At 54.1% G+C, this 23,904-nt stretch overlaps 1 protein-coding gene across 4 annotated transcripts in view; it reads right to left on the bottom strand.

Annotated features, from left to right (window-relative positions):
* Window positions 1–23,627, bottom strand: part of TBX4 (T-box transcription factor 4) — a 31,617-nt gene extending 7,990 nt beyond the window's left edge. For 3 of the 4 annotated variants that reach the window (XR_003525309.2, XM_027626078.2, XM_027626077.2), the window contains exons 1-5: window positions 22,871–23,002; window positions 18,821–19,024; window positions 17,915–18,009; window positions 10,016–10,135; window positions 8,572–8,719 (exon numbers count right to left, since the gene is read on the bottom strand). Coding sequence is in view for 3 of the 4 variants with exons in the window: in XM_027626078.2 (XP_027481879.1) it covers window positions 8,572–8,719; window positions 10,016–10,135; window positions 17,915–18,009; window positions 18,821–19,021 (564 nt within the window). In the remaining variant the exon portion in view is untranslated. Of the gene's footprint in view, window positions 1–8,571; window positions 8,720–10,015; window positions 10,136–17,914; window positions 18,010–18,820; window positions 19,025–22,870; window positions 23,003–23,517 lie in introns of those variants that run through there. The other variant, XM_027626079.2, reaches the window with a different exon arrangement.
* Between the last annotated feature and the right edge of the window lie 277 nt (window positions 23,628–23,904).

Here is a 23,904-nt window from a genome sequence, read left to right as displayed (position 1 = left end):
CCCCCAGCTGCAGGAGTCCACAAAGGACCCAAGTCCCCAGAAGACCCAGAAACTACATCCCTGGGAGGGAGTCTAGATGCCTCCAGAAGTCCCCGGAGTCCCACCTCTGGGCCTTTTCCCATGTGGTTCCCTCTGCTTGATCTTCCTTTCCCCTTCTCTCTCACCTTCTAGGGTTATGATCTCAAGGCCCAACCCTTCTGGGAAGCCTTCCCAGATCACTGGGTCCTGTTGTGAACCCCCGATTCTGAAACTTCCTCCCCATGCACTGTCTACTGGGCTGTCGTGTTGCTTCCTAGTGGTTTCCTGTTTCTGCTTGTCCTTTCAATTAAACTGTAAACTCCTCAAGAGAGAAAGAGAAAGAGCCATTTCTTTTACTCCTTTTGTACCTCTGGGCTCCTTTACCCCCAGACAGGAACTAGTAAGTGCAAGGCAGGATTACAGGAGTGGGAAGACCTGGGCCATGACCCCAAACTCTCCATCCCTTCCTCTCCTATCTTCCTTTGCTCGCTAGAAACAAGGTAGCCTCTAAAGCATTTTTCAGGTCAAACCTCAAGGTTAAACCTGTGCACAGACAAGTTCTCCGTGAGCGCGGGCTTGCTGCAGCTCCCCGGCAGCGGGACTAGCCCTGGCCACGCAGGCTCTTGTAGGGTGGGGTGCACACAGACGATGGACTGACAGACCTCAGCAGATGCAGACACCTGCACAGAGAGGCTGGGCTGTCCCTTAAGGACACCGTCAGCCAGGTGACAGCAGCTGCCCTGCTCTTCTGCCACCTGGGGAGGCCTAGGCTGTATCAGTCCGGCCAGAGCCCTGGGTATCATCAACTCCCTGCTCCTTATTGTCACTCACCTCCAGGTCCAGTCAGTGACCAAGTCCTGTGACTCCATCCACAAGACAAAAGCCTCTCTGTTCCCACTGCCCAGCCCCGATGCTGCCCCCCCCCAATCTCTCTCTGGGTTTGGGACCACCTCCTCCCTGTCTCCATCTCCATTTTCACCTGCTACATCAGATCATGTCACTCCCTTGCTTAGAACCTTCCAGTTCATCCAGGAAGACTGTCCACTTGCTAGTATTTCCTCCTCTTGCCCCCCAAGTTCTCCTCCCCCATCCCTGCCAGCATTTAGAGCTCAATAAATGTCTTATATTCATAATGCCACCTTTGATGGTTTCCTCTTGCCCCTTGAGATAAAAGCCGAACTCCTTAGCCTATCAGGCAAGGTCCTCCATTGACTGAAGTGGAGAGATTGCCAAACACACCTTCTAGGGGAGGGACCCAGACTGGCTGGCTGGCAGGGAAAACTGGGAAGAAAGTGCTAGACCTGCAGGGGCAGGAAGGAGCCACTAGGGGAGTGCAATCCCAGACACAGAGAAGTCAGGAAGGGTCTAGAAGCTTCTATGGATCTCTGCTCAGCAGCAGCCAGTCTTGCGCAAGCTCTTTCCATCCAGTCATTGGGGTGCCTATCTGTAAAGGGAGGCCTTCGACTAAGAAGTGGTCCCAAACACCCCTCCGAACTCGGACAGTCTGGAACCTGGACAGGTGTCTGGAAGAAAGTCCTGCTCTTTGAACCAACGCAAATTTAAACTGGCGCCTCAGCCCCAACAGCCCAGCAGAATGTGAGACCAACTCCGTGACTCATACCTGGCTTTACTCGGAAGTTCCTCAGGCGCCACATTAATCTCTTTTGCCAGAGTCTCACATTTATATGTGTGGCAGAGGACATTGGGCCAAAGAGATCAGCCACATCGACAAACCCCACTACATGACTGGTCCCATCATTGTTCTACAGAAATGGGATTCATTATATTCTGGCGACAGTTCAGAAGGCTGTTCTATTTTAACAAACTGTGATAGCGCCAAACATCCATCTCCTTGAGAGATCACCCTAGCATGCTTGGTCAATGAGGTTGAAATTTATCTGCATTAGAATCACAGAATGTTAGCACACGGAGAGGCAGACCTTAGAAATCATTCTAGTCCAACCTCCTAATTTACAGATGAGGAACAGGAGGCTTGTAGTGGGGACGTGACTTGCCCAAGAACACATAGCTGGTTGGAGACAGAATCCTGAGAAGATCCCAGATGGCCTTTGAGAGAGCACACACTGCTCTCAACAACACGCTCAGAAATTAATGATCAAGTGTCAACCCAACACTGTAAGAGACAAGGATTCACCAGGCCCTAATGTCCATCACAGAACATAGAGTATCTGGATGCTAGCCACACAAATGTGGCTAATGTCCATTGTGTCATAGATTAAAACCAGATTTTCCCCTGTGTCATAATTTTACTTTCTAAGACTACCTTCTCCATCATCCTTCTTACCCTCTCCAGTCCTGCAAAGAGCTAAGGATGGGGACGGGATTCGTCTACAGCTTACAAAGAAAGAGGAGAAAACTGAGACCCAGAAAGGTAAGCGATTGGCTGAAAGACTATCCAAACTAAGACTGAGTCTGGCGGCCCATTAGCCAACTCGCGAGGCCTTGGCCAGATGTGCCTTAGGCCTCACTCCCAGGGCGGCAGCCCAGCCCAGGGGCCCGGAAAGCCTTCTGCTTTCTCTCAGAGACACTGCGGTGTTTACAGAGCATAGCCGATGTGCCAGGCCCTGTGCTGAGGAGCTAAGTACTCTTTACAATGGCCCTATAAAGTAGGCACTATTATTGGGCACATTAGGCACAGATGAGGGGGACTGTGGCTTGGGGAGGTGAAGGCATTTGCCCAACCTCAGACAGCCAGTGGGAGGCGGAGCTAGCCTGAGCTCATACTTGTACCTGGCTGGGGAGCACCAGACCTGATCAGGAGTACCTGGCTGGCGAGCATCAGGCCTGACCAGGAGTTGTACAGGGCAGGTGTATCTCCCAATGCACCCAGCAAGGGCTCGGCATTTTGTGCAGGGTGCAGCAATGTGGGAGAAAGGGAGGAAAAGAGGGAGATCAATAGCCCTGGGTCCCCACTGACACGTTGACAGCGTAAGCTTTGGAGGGACATCAGCCCCTGGTGGAGGACATGCCTTCTCTGGCTAAATCCCATTCCCATCAGCAGGTTCTCTCATTCCCTCACTGCTTACCAGCACCCACTGTGCCAGACCCAGTGCCAGGCACAAGGATACAATGGTGATTTAAAACCTCGTGGTTTCCTATCTAGTGGGGGAAGTCACAACAGTAATCCAAAAATCAGGCAAAAGGAAGTAGTGAGAAGATGTACTGGACCAAAGACTACATTTACCTTTTTATTTATTCATTTATTTATTCTTAAAGCTTATCTATTTTTATCTTTTTCATTTTTTTAAGACTTTTTTTTTTTTTGTCAGAGAGAGCGAGCACAAGCAGGGGGAGGGGTAGAAAGAGTAGCAGACTCCCCACTGAGCAAGAAGCCTGATGTGGGACTCGATCCCAGGACCCTGGGATCATGACCTGAGCTGAAGGCAGACGCTTAACCGACTGAGCCACCCAGGCGCCGCAAGACTACATTTATAATAGTGATGACCAAGATGAAATACCTAGCTGAAAATGTGTAGGTCCTGATGAAGGAAACTTGAGGACACTTTTGAAAGACAAAAAGCAGGCATCAACAAAGAGAGAGGCATTCCTATCCTTCCCTCCCGAAGTCAATTTATAATTTCAAGCGATTGTCATAAAAATACAAATAAGTTTCTTTTTCAATACTATACACTGATTCTAAAGTTCATATGAAAAAACAGATAAGACAAGCCAAGAAAACTCTGCAAAAGAAGAGCAAGGGGGGACCAGCCCTGCCAGACACTAAAGCCCATCATGAAGTCTCAACAGCAAAGGAACTGGCACATGAACAGACACAAATTCATATGGGGATTTGGTGTACAGAAATGAGGCATCCGAAGCCAGGGGGGGAAAGAGAACCAGTCAATTATTGGTGTGAGGACAACTGGATAGCTCTTTAGAAAAAAAAAAAAAGTTGGATTCACACCTCCTATTGAATGCCAGAATAAATTCCAGAAAGACTAATGGTTTAAATGTAAAAATAAATCCATAAAATATTACAAGAAAACACAAGAAATTTTCCTCCTTTTTTTTTTTTTTTTTTAAGATTTTACTTATTTATTTGACAGAGAGACAGCGAGAGAGGGAACACAAGCAGGGGGAGTGGGAGAGGGAGAAGCAGCCTTCCCGCTGAGCAAGGAGCCCGATGCGGGACTTGATCCCAGGGCCCTCGGATCATGACCTGAGCCACCCAGGCACCCCAAGAAATTTTCCTTCTAAGTCAGGAGTGGGTAAGGGCTTTCAGTTACTCAAAACCCAGAATCCATAAGGAAAAGAGCAATATATTCAGTCAAAAACTTCTGTGTGAGAATACTACTACAGGCAAAGTCACAAGGCAAATGGCAAACTGGGAAAACATACAAGCAGTTCCTATCACATATACGGGCCAGATCTTCCTCATTTATACAAGTTTCTAGAATGGATAAGTGCTCGAAAATCTGCGAGAAAAATGAGCAAAGGGTAAGGACAACAGTTCACAGAAGAGGAAAAAAGATGTTTAACTGCACTCAGAATAAAGGAAATACAAACTGAAACTACAACCAGTATCTATAGTTCACCCGTCTGACTGGGAAAAGCCCAGAACGTCTCTCCCACCCGCTGGGGAAGCTACAGTGGTGGCAGGAGTAGCCATCAATACAACTCCGATGGAGGGCGAAACCACAAATTACAAATCCGAACACCCTTTGAGCAAGCAACTCGCCACAAAGAGATACTTGACACAGGTGTAAAATGATATAGGTACAAGTTTAATTGAAAGAGCAAAAATAGGCATCTTCATTTCTGTGATAAGGACTGCCCACATGATCTATGGAACAATCGCGCAATGAAAGGAATCAAAGGAAGCTCTAGATGAAGGGCGTGATCTCCATGTTATACTGTTGACAAAGCAAGGCGCAAAAAGCGTTTACAGTGTGCTACCTTTTGCATATAAAAGAAAGGATTTGAGATTCTGTATTCTGCTTGTATATGCAAAAAGAAATGCCAAAAACAAATTAGTAACAGTGGTTAGCTGTGGCCGGGATCAGAAGAAACTGGGTAGACGGGGAACCAGAGGAGAAAAATGGTTCATTACAGACATTTTTTAGTCATTGATTTATTTTTAAATCGTGGGACTGTATATTTCCTATTCAAAAACAAATTTGATTTATAAGTATAAAATTCTAGGGGTGCCTGGGAGGCCAGTTGGTTAAGCATCCGACTCTTGGTTTCGGCTTGGGTTGTGATCTTGGGGTCATGGGTGGAGCCCATCATGGAGTCTGCTGAGGATTCTCTCTCCCCCCCTCCACCCCTCCCCCCTAAAATAAATAAATGAATCTTTAAATAGATAAAACCCTAAGTGCGGTAAGTACTAGGACAGAAAGGTGCGTGGCAATGTGGGAGCATGTAATGGGGACCCTGAAGTGCCTCCCTGAGGAAGGAGCGTTTGAGCTTGGATCCCAAGGCTCACTAGGTAGTCAGAGGAAGAGGTGGCACACCGAGGGGACAATGCAAGTGCCATTCGGTGACCAAAGAGCTGCAGCCTACACCCCCAGCCTGGAGCCAACCCAGCCTCTGGAACAGTTAGACTTACTATGTCAGAAATCATAAGCTGGTCTTCCAGCTCAGCAATCTGCGAGTCCTGGGATATAATAGGTCTCTTCTCACACACACACAAACACACAGACCCCACCCCACTGCAGCCCTGGGCTCCCTGCCTCCAGATCAGGAGAAAAGTAAGACCCAGCCGTCTCCATGTCCTGCTGCGGGAGGCAGGCCCTACCTCGGTGAGGCCCTCCTCAATTTCCCGAAGCGGTTTCTCTTACCATTTCATGGTTACCTGGCCTAGGACCCTGGGGGGGTGGGGGGTGGGAGGGGGTACAAGTAGGAGGCAAGGGCCGCCTGCCCATCTCTAGGCAGCTGAACAGAAGTGGAGCTGAATTGGGGCCCTAGGGCAGCAGGTCAGTCCTGCCCAGCCCCTGTGATCCTTTCTGCCCATCCTCTGGCCTTGGGCTTACGCCCAGAAACCAGTGATCATACCCTGAACCTACCCCAGGAAGGAACAGACGGCCCTCCCGGACCACGGCAAACACCCACCAGGAGTTTTCTAGGCAGAACCCGGTCCTGGAACATGTGGGCCATGTGGTCCAAGGGGTCCCTGTTCCCTGTATATAGGACCGGCTGCCTAGCCCAAGCCCTCACTGGGACCCTGGACCCTTGTCCTGGGGGAGGGCTGCAAATGAAAGGCAACAGCTAAAATCCCTGAGACACTAGGAGACCCAAGGGAAAAGTCCAAAGCTCATTTAGCTGAGAAAGTTCCTCGAGGTCCAGGAGATTTTAGGGAAAACTGAAACACTGGAGGTGAGCAATGCAGAAGGAAGGGCTTGTTTGGGGGCAGACTCATAGTCCAACATGGCTCTTTCCCAGGCTCCTGCACCGAGAAGCCGGGCAGGGTGATGAAGGACTCAGCACTCCCGCCGGTGCAGGCCAATGAGCAGAAAGCCCTGGTCCACATGGCTTATCTAGGAATCCATCCTCCACAGCCCTTGCCTGCATGGTCAGAAGCTGCTCCCTCTCCAGGGATGCTCCAAATAGTTGCAGATCCGACAGCTCAAGCCCTGGGCACAGAAAGACAGGTGGAGAAGCTGAAAGAATGCTGGCCTGGGGACAGGTGTGGGTCCAAGACGGCTCCTTTACTCCCAGCCCCTGGGACAGTCACCTCTTCTCCAGGTCCTGCTGCTGCACACGGGGTGCTGTAACCAATAAGCTGCTCGTGCTGGGCAGATGCGGGGGGTGGGGTGGGGGGAGGAAGATGCTCTGCATCCCAACCCTCTGCAGAGGAAGCTGAGTTAGTATGGGGAGTATCCCTATGGCCAAGGAGAGGTGAGCTCCAGGCAGGCGTGGTGAGTATAGCTAGGGCTAATCCCAGCATCACGAGCCCCTCAGGCAGCCCCACCGGCTCAGACTCAAGACCATATGCGGGATTAAGGCAAACCCCTTATGGACTCCAGGAGAGGCACCGGAGAGGCAAGCCAGGCTGGCTCACGCAAAGATCCAGCTCTTGCCAAGCTCTGCCCTGTGCACAGTGGTAGGCAGAGACGTGCCTGCCAGCTAGTCCCAAACTCCCACCACAGAGGCCCTCGTTAACCTCTCCAGGTTGGTGCCATGACCTGGGCAAGCAGAGGAGGCCAGGTAGGAGCCAACGGGGAGCAAAGTCTTGGCCAGGATAGTGCCCAGTAAGACCCAGGAGGCCCTTCTGTCCCTTGGTTAAAAGGCCCCGTGCTCTGGGAGGTGGGGGCTTGGCCTACCCTTCCCATTAGATCGGTGGTTGCCTCCACCCCCAGGAGAAGTTGGGTCTGCCCCTTTCTGCCACACACCCCCAGCACCTGCCTGCCTCGCATGGGAAAACCTGGGCTCCTTGCAAAATGGAAAAATCAGGAGTTCATTACACTCATTAAGCTTTCTCCTAGTTGCTTGTTTATAGATTACCAACTCAGAAGAGAACGGAACAGACTCAGAAAATTAGAACTAAGGGCTGCTTGTCTTATATACCAATCAATCAGAAATGACCCATTGCTGGCATTTTCCATGAGGAACTATGATTCACAGGATTCTGATGTGCATGCAACTCCTCAGGAATAGAACTTAGGTATAAAAGAGGCACATCCCTGCACCCCCTCCTCACCCCTGCGTCCCCTACCACCAGCCGCACCCTGAGGATTACATGTGCAGCCTGGGCAACCGCATCTGGCAGCCTCTACGGCCCCTGTGCTCCACCCCACCCCACCCTGTACTTCCAGAGTAACGACGGGTAGCAGAGAGGGGCCAGGCCTGTGCCCTGGCGGATAATACCAGGTCCCCAGACTTCAGTTTGCCACACACTTGAGCTAAAAATTTCCACATAAAATGCTTTTTGTGGGCCTGCCAGAGCCAGATGGGGAAAGAATGAGCCTCAGCAGCCTGGATGGGGCGTCAGCGGCAGCATCCCTGGGGCTCCAGAGTCTCTCTTGTAAGAGCCAGGCCCCAGGCAAGGCCAGGAAGGAGCGGCCACCGGGGCCAGGGTGAGGCCTTCCCTTCCAGAGGGCAGGGGGTGCCAGGCCCGGCAGAAGGCACATGCCAAAGAGAGGCTTCAGAACTCATCAGTGACTCTTTCCCAAGAAAGTGAACGTGTGTTCGGCTCCAGCGAGGCCAAATTTGGGGAAACCAAAGTGGAGAGATTTGACCCATCATCATTGTCCTTGTGGATAGTTGCCATGTATTTAAAGCCTCCCACGTGCACAGTGCTTCCTGCATATTCTCTCAGGTAATTCTTACAACCACGAAATGTTTTTAGGTAGGGAAACCAAGGCTCAAAAAGGCCAAGAAACTTGCCCAAAGTTACCCAGGCAGCAAGTATGAGGGGAAGGATGTACTGCTGTGGGACTCAGACCCTGGGCTCCTTCCCCAGTCTGGCCCCGGCACGTGCCAAAGCCCGGAGCTGGATCCCAAGAGTGGATTCTCCACAACTCCATCCCTACCCAGCCCACCCCCAGCAGAGCACCAGGGCTGGCTCTCAAGGCCAGGCAGTTTCTTTCTTACATGGCCGAAGGGGTCCAGGTGGTTGTTTGTGAGCTTCAGCTTCTGGAAGGAGACCAGCTGCCGCATCCAGTGGGCCCCAGTGGCAGGAGAATCGGGGTGGACATACAGCCTTCCTGGCATAGCCGGCTCAGCCTTCCCTGCCACCATCCTGCCAACAGAGCAGCCAGAACCACAGCGGTTGATTACTCTGGGGTCTGGAAAAGCCCAGATTCCCTGTCCCCTCTGAGAGCAAATCCCCATAAATCTGAGAGGGGGGAAAAAAAAATCAATGCTCATCCTATACTCTCAATGTCGGGCATTGTGAGTGGGCGTGAGGGTCAGAGGAGAGTGTGCTGAGGAGGGGCAGCGATTCTGAATCTCTTTTATTTGCAGTAGAAAGAGAAAGGGGAGTTACAGACAGATGTGATTATTTCCTTCAAAGAATGGAGCTAATCACAAGTATATTGTGTGGAGATTTAGGCACTTCTGTGTACCTGTTATAGTTTCAATTTTAAAATGTTATAAATTATATCATTTGGAGGGAGCTTCTCAGAGGACCCAGACAACTTTCAAATTACTTGTCCCCAATATAGTGCTTGCCCCCAAAGAAATTACTTGGTAAATGTACCCTCAGCCAGAGCCTGCTTTGAATGATAATCCAACCCGAAGAGAGAAGAAATAGAAACATGGCCCTTGACAGGACCTGGCCACTGAATCCTGCCTCCTCAGCCCGGTCTCTGCTGACCCTACTACCAACCCACTGTGGAGCCCACATTCCAGCCGGCTGCTCATTCATTCAATCCCTCTCTCTCCTTGAGCACTGTCCTGGGCTCTGGGGACAGACAGGGTACAGAAGAGGTGGCCTTAGGAAAAGCAGCCCAGTGTTTATTTGCCTGGCCCCTGTTTTGCCCTACAACCCACTTGTTTCCCCCAACCCCTTGCCAAGGCATCCTGTCATCCAACCACCAGGCGGCTGCCCTTCACTGTGGATCGACAGCTTAAAGGAAGGGCTCACAGCCAGACAAGGAGCAAGTGGAAAAGCAGCAGAAGATGCCACAGACCAGGTACCTGGGTGCTAACCATCCAATATCAAAGTCCCCCAAGAAAACAGCTCCCACCCTCCTCCCCAGTGCGGCCCGACCAGAGCCTGTATTCATCCAGTGTTGCTGTCCATCTGTCACCCCACAGCATAGTCACCAATCCTGTCTGTCCACAGCTGTAGGGAGAGAACAGACTCTTGAAAGCCACCAAACACTCAAACACAGCAGCTCATTTCCAGCCCCAGCCCCGTCTGCAGCAGGTGGGCAGACATTTGCCGACCCTGCAGCCCCTGCAGGCTCAGTTCCCAATGCTGCACGTCTGGGCAATCACTGGAACTAACTGGTGAGTCCCTGGACCAAACACCAGGTGGTGGGGTGGCTGTGGTGAGAGAAGAACAGGGGATGTGAGGGCCCCAGGTTCTTACCATTTGTTGTCACAGAATTTGTAGCGGTGGTCATCCGCAGGGACGATGTCAATCAGCAGGATATATTTGGTCTTGGGGTTCATGCCTGTGACTTTTACCTTGTAGCTGGGGAACATCCTCCTGGGGGGAGCCAAGGTGTGAGGCAGAGGCATACACAGAGCACCGGAAGAGATGGCACACAGGGGTGAGGGGACAGAAGGCCTTAGACACTGGCCCCTGATCAGACCTGTGTGAGCTGGGTAAGGCCCTTCCCTCTCCGGCCTCAGCCTTCCCCTACACAAGGGAAGGGCCACACCAGTTGCTCTGAGCCCCGGGAGCTGTGTCTAGGAAGAGGGCTTACCTGGCTTCCCCAGTGCAATTCCCTCTTCCCCACGATCCCCTAATATTTAGGCCTACTGGCTGTGAGCAGCTAAAGCATAGAAACCCTCAGGGTCATGAGAGAGGATTTCAACAGCAACCTGGCTGCTTGATTTCCCTCCTGCCCTTTGCCAGTCCATATGCAACTAAAGTTCTGGGCTGCCATTAACAGGGGCCAGAGCAAAGACCTCGAAGTCCCTGTCAGCTGCTTCTGTAATCAATGGAGTGTCTCCTCCGGGCCTTGCCTCTGTGGAAGCCCTCAGGCCTCAAACCAACTCACAGGAAAACAGGAGAGCGCTGCTAGGTCTTTGGATTCCTTTGGGGTGTTCAGCAGAAGTGTTTAACTGTGTGAAGACCTTGCCTGGGCCTGTGCACACTCACCAGGGACCAGGGGAAGCCAGCTCAGGAGCCTCATGGAGAAAAGATTCTAGGACAACTGTGCCTGGGCCCCACCACTGACAAGTTGTGAGGCGTTGGGCAGCTTGCTTGGATCTCTCTGTGCCTTGGTTTCCTTATCTCTAAAACAGGCATATTACCACCTATCTCACAGGTTGGTGTGTGGATTCACTGGATTCACTGCATCCATTTGTGACTCTTGCCGCTGGCCCTCACAGCACTCCTTCCTCCACAAACCAGTGGGTGACCGACCTCTGTGAAAATGGACTCACCAAAAAACAGGAAGTTTTCCAGTTTCCACAGCCCATGCTAAGACCATCCAGGACCCCGAGGCTCAGTGAATATTCTAGAGAAGGACTTCCCCAGACCCCCCAGCACACACACATGAACAACAGCATGTACACACACCTGCAGGGGCACAGCTCTGCCCCCTGGTCACCAGGTCCCTGACACTGGACCTCCGCAGAGGGGCAGACAGACCTTCCTCACAATCCTCTCAGACACCCCCACCCTCTCCTAGCTGATCTCCCACAAAGGTGTTTCCCCCAAGAGAGAGGCAGGATCCAAACCTAACTGAAGACACTAGGGCATCAGGAACCAAATCCCCTGAGTTGGGGACAGTGCCCAAACTGTTCCCTCAAGGAAAGCCATCAAGTGGTCCTCTGCCTCCTCATTAAGCGGAGAGAACCTCAAGGGAAGCTGTCCTAGACACCTCAAACAGATGATTGCAGCCCCCCATTTTGTCAACAGGGGTTCCAGCTTACCTGGACAGGACAGGGCTTCCAGAAGGGTTCAAGGCCTCCACAAACCGGCAGACCCTACAGCAAGCCCCGGCCAGGACCCTGAGGTGGGAGGTTCAGTTCTACCCCTGGCCCAGCCCCAGTCCGCTCGCCCTCTCTCTTGCGGGAGGAAGGGCCCGTGAGAGCACTGCAGTGGGCCAGGGACGTGGGAGGTGTGTGGCCTGTGTATGCACGAGTGCGTGTACTTGAGTACACAATGGAGTGCGCATATGTGCACGCGTGCCTGCCTGGAGGGAGGAGGGAAGTTCTAGCTGCAAGTCTAGGGACTTATAAACCGTGTGGAAGAATTTGTCTCAGATGTCAATTGAAAGCATTTTCAAATGTCCACCCCACCCCCTCTCCAGGAATGGGGGAAGTGAGAGGGCTCAGGAACCCGGTCCTGCCTGCTTACCAGCCCCTGCCCGGCCTGGGGGCACAGCTGGAGCCTGCACCACCCTCTTTCCAGGCCCAGCCTCTTCCCTGATAGGCCTAAAGCTGAAGCGGGGAGGGCAGCAGCTGCCTCACCTCCCCTCCTCCCTGGGGGAAGGCCAAGAATCCTGTCCCCTCCAAACCACCATTTTGTAACCGCTACAGAAACTGCCACAAGATGGGGCAGTCCTGGCTGTGCTTGCGCTGACCTGGCACCAGTGCCCCGTTCTTAGCCTGTTTGTCCTATAATCACTCCAGGTAGCAATGGCAGAGGGCAGATATGGCCACCCCCCAGGACAGTATCTACAAAGGCGGCCAGGAGAAAATGGCTCCCTGCCACTGGAGTAGTCTCCCTAACCTGGGCTGAGAGGAGGGTCAAGGACCCTGCCCTTCCCCTTCTTCTACTCCCTACTACGCTTTGTCTCAGCAGCTCAGGAGGCCAGGCTGACATGGGCTAGATGCTTTCTAGAAGGCCCATAAGCAGCCTGTGCTCAGCTCCCCAAGGCATGGAACTGGGGTCCTGTGATTTGGCTTCTCCTAGAAGCTGGCCACAGACTGGACTCCTGATGGAAAACACCCTCAGGAAGGTTTTGCCAGGAATTGGCACAGGGAAGGAAGGTATCCCCCAGCCTCTGCCTCCCCTGCCTACCAATTCCCCTCTTCCCAGGGCTGCAGCCCTGAGGGGCAGGGACCAGGGATGCGACAGCTGGCCTGAGCCGGGAGCTCAAGAGTCCACTGCTCCAGGCCGAACTACTCAGGCTCAGGGAGCGCCACTGTTTTCGCTGGAATAGGTATCTCCCTATCTGTCAGGGGTCCAGTTTGGTGACTGCTTCTGAGAACTCGAGCGTTGGGGACCCTATCATTTCCCCACCTGCGGGGCTCCAGTAGAATGCAGGGCACACCCGGGTGGGGAAAAGGCTGCGTGTGCAGGAGAAGCACACGGTCCATGCAGCCTGTAAGCCTCCCCTCCCCGCTGAAGGCATCTGCCCTTGGTTCCAGAGGGGGCTAAAGCTGGAGCCCAGAGGCCCAGCAAGGGAGCGTTCCCGGGTGAGCGGGACTCCTGCCACGGCAGGCTGGGTCTGGGAACTGTCACCTCCTCTGGGCTCCCCTACACTGTGAAGGCCCTCTCTCCTGAAACCGATGGCAGGAGGGGGTGCGATGTAAATTGTTTCTGTGACTCAGGATGTAAATGTACCTGGAAACCACCACTGTGGGGGAAATGAACAGCTCATCGGGTCGGGGAGGGAGGGCCAGGAAGAGAGGTTAGGGCTCTGAGCCGCCTGGCTCCCACTCTGCCCCGCCACGGGCGCCGGCCAGGAATCCCGGGCTCGCCTGTCCCGGACACCCCGTGGCCCCCCCATCCCCAGTCCCGCGCCGTCGAGCCCTCTCCCCCACTCTCTCCCTGCGCCCCGCGGGCCTCCCGTCTGCGTCCCTGGCGCCCCCTCGGGGCTCCGGGCCCCGCAGGCAGAGGGGCGCTCTGGGCGCCCGCGGAAACGGCTCCGCCGGGGAATAAACAAGCCGCCCGCCCCGCCGCCCGGGAGGAGATGAAAGCCGGGGGTTTCTCCTCTGATCATGAAACAGGCTCTGAAAGGGTGCGGGCTGGAGCCTTTATCTACTTCATACTCGGAAATGGTTTTAGAATGAACTGCTAAGATAAGCTTCCTTGGACGTTTCTCGGCGTGGGAGGCTTGCGGGGCGCGGGGCAAGGGATTCGGGGCATTGTGATCTTGGCAACAGCCCCTCTAATGCTCGCTCGCTGCTGAGGGGGGACGTGCAAGTTCAGCTGGGCTCAGACAGCCGCGGGGGGCTCCTGGCTCCCCGGCCTAAGCCCTAGCCAAATTCCTGACCTTGACCTACGTGAGCCCCTCACCAATCCAGAAGGGGGGTGCAGGGAGTAAGCCGGACCTAGGAGACCAGCCAGATTCTCTCCACCTAGCCAGGACACCAAACCCCAAACCCGAAGGCACCCGACTTTCTCTGGGGCCCCGGAAACCCCAGGAGCATCTAGATGTGCCTTCCCTTAAACGTAGGCACAAAACCAAATCCAAGGGGTGCGAAGTCCGGAGAGGGGCTTCGGGGGGGGGGGCGGGGAGTGGTGGGGGGGTGGCACACAAGAGGTTCTCTTCTGTTTCTTTATCTGGGTGGTGCCATGATTGGGGGTACTCCTTTTGTGAAAGTCTATAGAGCTGTACAATTAAGATTTGTTCATTTTTCTGCAGGAATGTTCCACTTCAATAAAACGGACATTGAAAATTATACCCGTGTATATATCATATGTGTGTGTCCACACACACACACACACACACACACACACACACACACACACACACACACAGTTTTCTAATTCACTCATAGCATTTTTAAGAAATATTTTCCCTGAGGTGGGGGGCAGGAGTGAGGGTGTGTGGAATGAATGCTGTTTTGGAAGATCAGTTGCTTCTCTGATTCTTTTTTAAAGACACTTCCTTCTGATAGACTTTTGCTTTCAGAAAATACTTTAGAAAGAGATCAAAGGACTCTCTCTCCAACCCACTTTCCCAGTGTCTTCAACCCTTACTTGTCTTATCACCCACGCCACTGGGTTCTGACGCTCTGTATACAGAGCGAGGGCAATTGGCTTTGAAGCCCCGGATTAAGCTGGGCCAAATCCTTGCCTCAGAATAACAAACAATACAGGTTCAACAGGAGTTCTCATCGGTAGTTCATTTTTCAAACGCAAATTCACTGTCACTAACACAAGCAACATTGAACTCAACAGGCTATGAAGGCTGATAGTGGAGATTTATCTGGTGGCAAAACCATGACCTAGGAGGAGAGCAGTCAAACGGTTAGGAAATTTTCATTTTGGGGAGGTTTATATTTAAATTTTTGTGGAGCTCACTTTTATCTATGTTTGGGAGAAAATGCAGTTTCTCACATGTTTCAAGCTTGGCAGGGATGTGAAGGAGGTAGAGACAGGAGGGGTCTGCTCAATGCCGTGAATGGCTTAAAACTCGTGAGTGCAGGAGACTGAGAGGGACAGAAACTGGCTGGGAGGGTTCTGGCCCCATTTTACACCTGACATCAGGGGTTACTGAGCATTCAGAAATCGATGTCTCCTGATGTGATTGGCATTTTATTCCCCAGATGGAATGGTTTACGAGAATCCAAAGCAACTGTCCAGTGAAGGAGATTATTCTCTCCTTGGCCTTAAGACCTTCAGGGCTTCAGGCAAGAGGCTTGTGACCAAAAACTCAAACTAGCTTGAGAACATTTTGGGTTCCCCTTTTCCAGGGCCTGCCTCTCCCTCAACCAGACAGCAACGACCATGCCCCTAACCAGCCAGGGTCCCTAGGGTAGAGCAAAAACCCCACATCGAATGGCTTTGTAAATAAGCCATAAGGGGAATTTCTCAAAGTTGGGGTTTTGTTCTGGGGGTGGAGTGTCATCAGCTTGGCTTGTGTAGACTTGCTTCTGTCTATAAGAACCAAGTGCCTTCCCTTTTCTGGGGTCAGGTTTATGTTCCCCTGGTTCTCCTCCAGCTCAAGCAGTCTAGGAATCTGTGACTCAAGGTTCAGGAGAAGGGTCCAGGCCATCTGCTAAGAAATGCAGGTGTCCCAAGAAGGGTGCTGGTAGAGACACAAAGAAAAGTGGGAGTCCACAGGATGTTGAAGAGCAACTGAGCCCAGGCAAAGCAAGCTACCTCCTGAGGCTGCCCAGGAGAGGGAGGCAGTGAAGGGGGGGTGGTCACGGGGATCAGAACCCTGAATTTGGTCTCTGAGGTCAGGGAGCAGCTATGCAGGAGGAAAGAGGGTCTGTGAGAACAGTGGGGAGGGGCGATGAGGCTAGTGACTTTCTTCAGGACTAGACCTGTTGCACAAATAACTTTCCGCCAGAGTGTGATGAAACCATAATTGGCCAACTTCATCACAGCCATTTAAAAATTATTATCATCATTCCCTGAGGCCCATCTCTAAGCCTTCACTAGGAATCGGGCACAAACATCTGCCCGATGTTGGTCACCTGTAGAAGTGTGTGTGTGTCTGTGTGTGTGTGTGTCTGTGTGTGTGTGCCTGTGTCTGTGTCTGTGTCCGTGTTGGGGGCAGGGAAGGAGGAGGACCCATGCAGATGCAGGAAACCCCACTGAGGAGAATCACAAATGTCTTTTGTTTTAAATGCCAGAGGCCAGGCTTGCCCCAAGAACATGCTGATCATTTATTTTCAAAAGACAAGGTTATTTCTGCTGCCTAAAAAGGGAATTCTGGATCTTTCTCTTTCTTCTTTCCTTCCCTCCACCCCGGCAGTCACCAGAAATAAATTCCCCTTCTTCACACCTATAATCCACTCAACAATTTACCATTCGTAGCTCACAGGACCCCTGGTTTGAGTCTCACAGCGACGGGGAAAGGAAGGATGGCAGGTAAGTCTACAGTCACCAGCTCTGTTTTAGCCAACACCACTGAGCCACAGGAAGCTTAGAGACGTGCCCAGGCGCCCTCAGCTAGGAAGAGGCAAGGCTTGTGACACCTGGCTCCCCACTGTCCTCAAGGACTCTTCTAACTGGCACCCTCTACCAGGTTCCCTTCATGCATCCTCCTTCCCCATCTCCCAAATGCAGCAAATTCAGGCCCTGATATCCCCCCCGCTTCTTCTCCTGATAGAGGCTCCAGGTGGCCTTGCCACCTACCAGGGCGGGGTGGCCAAGTGGCCAGACTTTACTCCCAACAAAACAGAGGAAACCTTGCAAGTCCTGCCAGGGAAAGGACACAAGGGACCACAGGACTACTCCACTGCACACTGCAAACTACCAGTTTTTTATTTCTTTTGAACAGCCCACCGTTCGGCAGAGTTCTTTAAAAAAAAAGTAGAAGAAAAATGCTGAGCAGATGCCAGACATTTCTCTAATTACGATTAATTTTAGCTAGCATTTATGGCACGCTTACATGTGCCAGAGCTGTGCTAAGTGCTGTGCATACAACTGTATGTATGGTTTTGCAGAGGGGGACGAGGAGAGGGCAGAGACCCTGCAGCACCTAGCCTGAGGGTTGCACAGAGGCAGGCAGCTGAGGTCTGACTCCCCATCCCTGACCCTTAAGGCTTCACCACCTTATTCCTTGGAAAACCCAATCATGGGCCCACGGCCAGACAACGGCACATTTTCACACCTTCCCTGTTCCCCTCAGGGACCAAAATCAAATGTGAGTAAGTGGAGAAGGGGTAGTTTCTACACCTGAACTTTCCAGCTTCACTGTCTGCAGCAAACCCCCTTCACTGATAACCGCTGGCCTAGCCCTTCCTGCCCTGCCCGCCCAAGACGCCCAACCCCATTGACTCTCTCTCCTCTCTCTTCTCTCTCTCTCTCTCTCTCCTCTTGCCCCGGCTGCATCTTCCTCCTCTCACGCTTTCCTCCAGGCTCTCTCCCACAGACACCAGTGCATTTTAAAGATGTTTCCACTTTATAAATCATTATTCTGGCAGCCACCCGAGAGCTGCTCCCTAAACAACACACACAGGGCCCTTTCCCTTGGCTGAGGGGGGATGCTGTCAATAGAGGAGCAGCACCCCTGGGTTGAGAGATCTGGGTGCACGCTGCCCCGGAAAAGTTATGGAAATAGGAAAACACAGGTCCCCTCCCTCCATCTGTTGAGGGCCATCTCCGGGTCCCCAATCAATGCAATCCTGAGAAACCAGGCAGGTCCCCAAAAGGAGGAGGACAAAGCAAGATAGTGCTGGAACTGTGACCTCCGACGCCGTGATCCTTATTTGCATTTTATTTGCATAGTGCTGCCCCTCCCATCCTTCCGCCTGCTGGGCTCCTAGAGGAGGATTCCGCCGGTGAAGTTCTGCGCCCAGTCGCAAACCCTGGTAGGACGCGGGGCTAAGGCCAGAGCGTCCAAGGGGATCCCCATCGTTCCCACCAGCCATCTTCCATCCCCCAAGTAAACGTCCCAGCGCTGACCTGCCCGCCTTGGTGATGATCATCTCGGTGCCTGCCTCGTGGAACTTCTTCCAGAGCTCCTTCTCATGCAGGCCCACCTTGATGTTCTCGATGGTCTAGGGATGAGAGGGAAGGGGACTTTTGTCGGCCTGGGCCACGGCTCCACGCGGAGCCCTCAGGACGGAGAACACAGACCCAAGGAACTATGCAGAGTGCTGCCAGCCCCGGGACCTCATGTCTGAAGGTTTCGTTTCATAAAATTACACTGTACCACTGGTAAATTTTTCAAAATGTAATCAGGAGCTGAAACCCACTCCTTCGGAGTTGCACCTATTGTGGTACGCAGAGGACACATCCTGACCGCGACAGGGTAGATGACACACTACACAAACATAAATACTCCACGTGGCGGGAGGTAGCCACAGGCTTTCGGACAGACACGCAGACACAGAAGGGACACGCGCACCCGCAGACGCTACGCAGACCCATGCCGGTCGAGGGCGTGCACAGACGGATTCCTTTCATTGCGATCATCAGGTTATCACTGTGACACTCTGAGCGACGTCCCCGCGGCCGATCCCCGCTCACACCCGGCTGAGATCCGTTCTTCCCTCCCGGTGCCAGGCTTTCGCCCCCCCACCCCCACCCTCTCGGCGTCGTCGGAGCTGGACACTTAGCCCGGGCTCGCCCCGCTGCCACAAGGGTGCCCTCCCCCGCCTGTCCCAGAGCATCCCCGAGGGCGCGAAGCCGAAGAGGGACGCAAGGCAGAGAGCGCGAGCCCTGCCCCGCGGAGCAGAACACGCAGTCCGGGACGCAGCCAGGTCCCCCGGGAGCGAGTCCTGTCGTCTTTGGGGCAGACTGGCAGACGCAGGCGGCCCTGCAATCAGAACGACGCCCGACCTCTGCCCGACGGCCAGCGGGCCCTACCTGCTCCGCGGCGGCGGCGGCAGCGGCGGCGGCGTCGGCGCCGGGGCCCGGGGGGCTGCCGAGCGCGGCTCCGCTGAGGCCCGGCGCAGCCAGCGCGGGCTCGGGGGCGTTGGCGGCGTTGGAAGCGCTGGCCTCGCCGAGCGCCGAGCCCGGGGCCCGGAAGGCCTCCTCGCTCTCCGACAGGCCCTTATCCTGCAGCATCTCCTGCGGGCACAGCACACACCGAGTCACATGCCCGGGTCCACACTCGCCAGAGGCCCGGCGGCCCGCTCCCACCCGGCCGGGGGACTTCGGGCCCGGGAGGGAAAGGCGCACGTGGACACCGCCCCCTTCGGAGCTGCGGGAGGTTGAAAATGCGGAGGGTAGGACCGTGGCCTCCTCCCTCTGGGTTCTGGACCTGGGAGGGTCCGTGTGCGGTTCAAGGTCTGCCTGCTCCTGGGTGTGGGGCTGTGTGATGAGCAGGTCTGGAGGAAGGACCGCCCTCTCGGCATTGCCCCAGCTGCACCCCCAGTCCCTCCCTCCTGCTCGGCTCCAGTGGAGCCTGAGGCCTGGGTCTCTTTTAGCTGTTTCCTAATAACTGGGGTCCAGGCTCACTCTTGGGTCAGGGCAGCCAGGACACTTCCTGGGTAAGCACCAGAGGACAGCCGGGCCAGGAGGGCAGGGCCCAGGCTCCTGGGGCTCCACACCTGCAGAAAGAGCCTAGGGCTGGGCAGTCCCTCAGGCCCCTGCTCACCCATCTGCCCTAACCCACTCCCTTAGACAGCAGTCAGGTAAAGCCTTCCTGAACCAAAGGCTTTCACTCCTGCACATTCCCACTCCCACAGACACCTTGTGGGTCCCTCACACAGGCACACACAGCCTCACACCCAGACACAAGCACCCACACAGAGCTTTCTAGTCACTCAAGCAGCCACATTCTCCTAGGGCAGCTCTGATTCAGGCCTTGAACTCAGCCAGGGGCCTCACAGCCTTGCCCACACATTCACATTCGCTGGCTCACTCAGTCACACTTTAGCTCCAAAGGGCTCTGCTTTGGGGCAAAGGACTGAGACCCTTCCCAGCTAAGGACCAGGCCTGTTGGGTGGGTCCAGGTCACAGGCACAACCTAGACCTGCTCTCAGGCACAGCCATGCTTCCCCAAGTGTCTAGAACTATTCACCAGCCTGCCCCAAGTGCCTGCTCCCTTCTAGAAGTTGGTCCTGAGATATCAGGCCGAGAGCCCAGGCAGCAGGACCTGCCTTTCCTGCCTCCATCATGGATGAACCCCTACATTATCTCTGCTTCTCCTTTCCACCTCCCTGCTCTTCTCCCTTCTTTTGCATCTGGTGGGTCTTTCTATGTGCCTGGCTGCCTCTCTTCCTGTCTTATTTCTGTTCTCTCCTGGGTCTCCCTGAGCATCCCAAGGCCCAGGCCTCTGACCATCCTGCCCACTGGCCTCCCCATCCCAGGTCCTAGACATTGGCTCCCAGGGCCTCACAAAGTAAACAAGCCAAGTGCAACTGAGGGAGATAAAAAGGGGCCTGGGCGAGTTGGGGCTGGGAAAAGCCCATAAAGATAAAGCTGACAGCCCTCCCAGGCCTCCAGCCACAGGCAGCAGGAAACAAGTCTTGCCCGGCATGGCTAGCGCCAGTACCCGCCTTGGGCCACGTGCGGGTTCCGAGCCAGGCCTAGGAAACCCGGAGACCCGGGCCAAGGGGACACTGCTCGACGAGGGGAGTTGCAGGCTCTGGCCCAACACGCTGGTTCCAACTGTATCTGGGGCCAGCGGGATGGGCCCGCGCGATCGGCTGGTCCCAGGTGCGGCGGAGCGCGGGGCCGGGAGGACGCGCCGCCTGGCGCAATGCTGTCTTGGCCACTGGGTCCCCTACGGGGCACTTGTCACACCAGGAGCCAGGCAGGGCCAGCCGTCTGACTCACGCCCGGCGGTCTCAGTCCTGTGCACGGAGCACGGCTACGGCCGGCATCCACAGACGCCAGTCCCATGGCTCCGATCCCGGACGAGGGCAGCGTGGTGCTCTCCTTCGTTTCTTCCTTTTCTCTCGGCCCGGGAGACACATCCCGACATCGCGACAGCTGGCCCTCACCCTGGCTGGAGCTCCCCGCTAATTTCCTTTTCTCCCCGCCCGGCTGGCCCAGAGTGGCCGCCCCCATGGTTACCCTCGGACCCGGAGCCCCGGCGCGAACGGCACAGCCGGGTTCCGCACCAGCCGGAGCCCGCCGCCCGCGCGGCCCGCAGCCTCCGCGTTCGCCCCTCTCGCGGACCCCTGAGTGGACGCGGCCCGCCGGCTGGGCGCCCTTTCGCTCGGTCCGTCGCTTTCAGCCAACTCGTTTTCTAAGAAGAGCATTTTACTTTTCACTCTAGATTACTGGTGATATTTTTCTCGCACTGGGGGAAATTAACATTTTGTATTACTTTAAATATTTTAATTATCTCTATTATCAGAGCAGTATTCTGTTCAGTTCAATGACATTAAGGATATCCTAGCACATAAATTATTAGTACTTTTAATTTTTACTACTGTAAAATTAAAGTACTGGTTTGATTTAATTCATCATTATTAAATATGTTGTTGCTTTCCTGCCACTGCTCCGTCATTCTAGGGCCTCCTGGTACCTTAGTGATACTGTTACTAATAGTCAGGTAATTGTTAGATATCGTATTCCAATAGGTTATTGTAATCTATTGTTATTTTAATTTTTATTCTGTACCCCTAAAATGCTTCCATTGCTGGCTCCTCGGTCTCTGTATTTTGTCACAGTTTCAATAACTTGTTATTTACCATTACTTGTAATATTATTGTTCTCAATATTGATGTTAATTTTCTTCACATCCTTATAATACTTCTTGTTATTTTGTCATTTGTTCGAATTGTCCACAATATTCCAGGTATTCTTCATCACATCGTTACAATATCTTGTTACTTTGTCATTATTTGTAATTACGATCTTAATTCGCTGGCTATTTTTCATCACATCATTACTCCTTGTTACTTTATCATAATTTGTGATATTGCTGTAGTTCCTAATACACTGATTATTTTTCATCACATTGGTACGATACTTCTTATAACTCCACCATTATTTATAATGTTGTTGGGACTATTAATACCTTGGTAATAAATTGTCCTGTTATTCCAGCAATTCTTGTTGCTGTCTTTGTATTAGTATTGCTCTAAAGATTTTGGTTATTATTTAATAATTCATTATAGTATCAATATTAAATTATATGATAGTATTCCATCACTACTACTAATATTAGTATTTCCCTTAATAGTATTTCAATTGTTCACCTTTCTCCTACAGTTTTGTCATTTGTTACTATTTCCTATACTATTATTATTGATTTTAATACAAGGATTCTTATCACATTGTTCCTATATTTGGAGTGACTTTGTCTATAATCCTTTTAAATCTGTGATTACAATTTTCACTTGGTTCTGAAAGTGACCACTATTTTACTCTTGTTTTAAAGTGTGAGCGCTGTTAGTTTTGCCGCTTAGCCCTGTTTCTTTGGTAATTGCTCACATTCTGATAATTCTTGATCATCGATAATTATTTACATATAATGCTCCTTGCTTTAATTTTGACAAGCCTGTTGCATCAAAGGCTCTGAAGTCCAGGTTTCTGATCACACACTCCTACATCGATATCGCTGCAAGTACCCAGGCCCTTTTCTTGGCCTTTCTTATTCTGCAAACATCAGTTTCAAGACCACCACTCCGCTTGTCACGGCTTAACCTTGTTCCTTTGGCGCTGGCGCTGTCGTTTCTTTGCCTTTGGGTCTCCAGACCCAATTCATCCTGTTATTCAGAGGAGATGAGGGCTCGCGCCCCAGAACACTGGGAGTCGGGCCGAGGCGGCAGCCTGAGCTGAAGCACATCTCGCCACCCTCCTGCAGCCTTGCGGGTCCCTGAGGTTCTTACCCCGGTTCCGTTACTCGCCTCTTTTCCAGTTCATCCTCCTCTGCCCTGCAGCCTAACCCTGGGCTCAGGGTGGCCCCTGTCCCGCACGCCCGGCTCACCCCCCAACCCCGCCGGAACCCACACTCACCCTAACTGCGCTGCCGCATGCGGAGGCGCCTGCGGCCCGAGGTCCACCAGGCTCGGGTGCGAGGGGCACAGGACGGCTGGGGCACCGACTCGGGGTCGCTGGGTCAGTGTCCCGCTGCCCGCCGCGCCCTCGGGGCCGGACACATCCCGGCTCTGGAGCGGACCCTTGATCTCCGACGCTGCACTTTGGGGCCTCAGCTCCCTCCTCCCTCCCTCCCTCCCTCCCTCCGGGGCCGCCACCCCCCTGCGCTGACGTCGCCGCTGTCAATCAGTCTGCGCCCGCCGCCCCCCGGAGAGGGGGGCTCTAGGGTCCCCTGGCTCCGCGGCCCCAGGACCCCGAGCCCCGAGAGGGCCTCGCGCTCCCCCACCGCGCGGCTTGGTACCCTTCCTGCGGCCCTTGGGCCCCGCCGGCCGGGCCCGGGCTGGGAGCCCCGCATGGTTTAGATTAGAGGGGCGGGAAGAGAGAGAGCCGCCGGGCCGGGCCGCGCGGCTCGCACCGAGACTCGACAACCAGGACGGCACGCCCGGAGCTGCGGCGCGGCCCGCGTACTGGGGCGCGGCGCGGCGCGGCCGGGCCTGGTCGGGCCGGGGCCCACTGGCAGACAGCCGCCTTCCGCCGAGCCCCAGGCCGCGGGCGCCCGCACACACCTCCGTCCGAGACCCGCTCCCAGCCGTGCACGCTGCGGCTCGGTAAGCCCACGTCCCGGGGGGCGGGCGCACAGCGCCTCACAGCCCCGCACTCGTCCACCGACCATGCCCCTCACACATTCTCACACCTACGCGCTCCGGCCCGCGCGCTCCTGCTCCCGGGCTCCCCGCGCGGGCGCGACGGCCAGGGCGCGGCCCCTCTGCTCACCGGCCCCTTGCTCGTCCGAGCCTGGCGGGCAGCGGGCGCTGGACCGGGCCTGGCGCGCCTCGGAGTCCGCCGCGGAGGTCACGGGTGAGGGCAGGCCCTTCGCTCGGGCGGGGAGGGGGGCCCCGCGGCCGGGCCTGGAGCGGCGGCAGCGGGGAAGTGCTGGGCCGGCTTCTGAATCC

This window comes from Zalophus californianus, chromosome 16, assembly GCF_009762305.2.
Source record: "Zalophus californianus isolate mZalCal1 chromosome 16, mZalCal1.pri.v2, whole genome shotgun sequence".
Taxonomy (NCBI): Eukaryota; Metazoa; Chordata; class Mammalia; order Carnivora; family Otariidae; genus Zalophus; species Zalophus californianus.
Note: the sequence above shows the minus strand (reverse complement) of the source record. Positions and strands in the feature narration are given on the sequence as shown.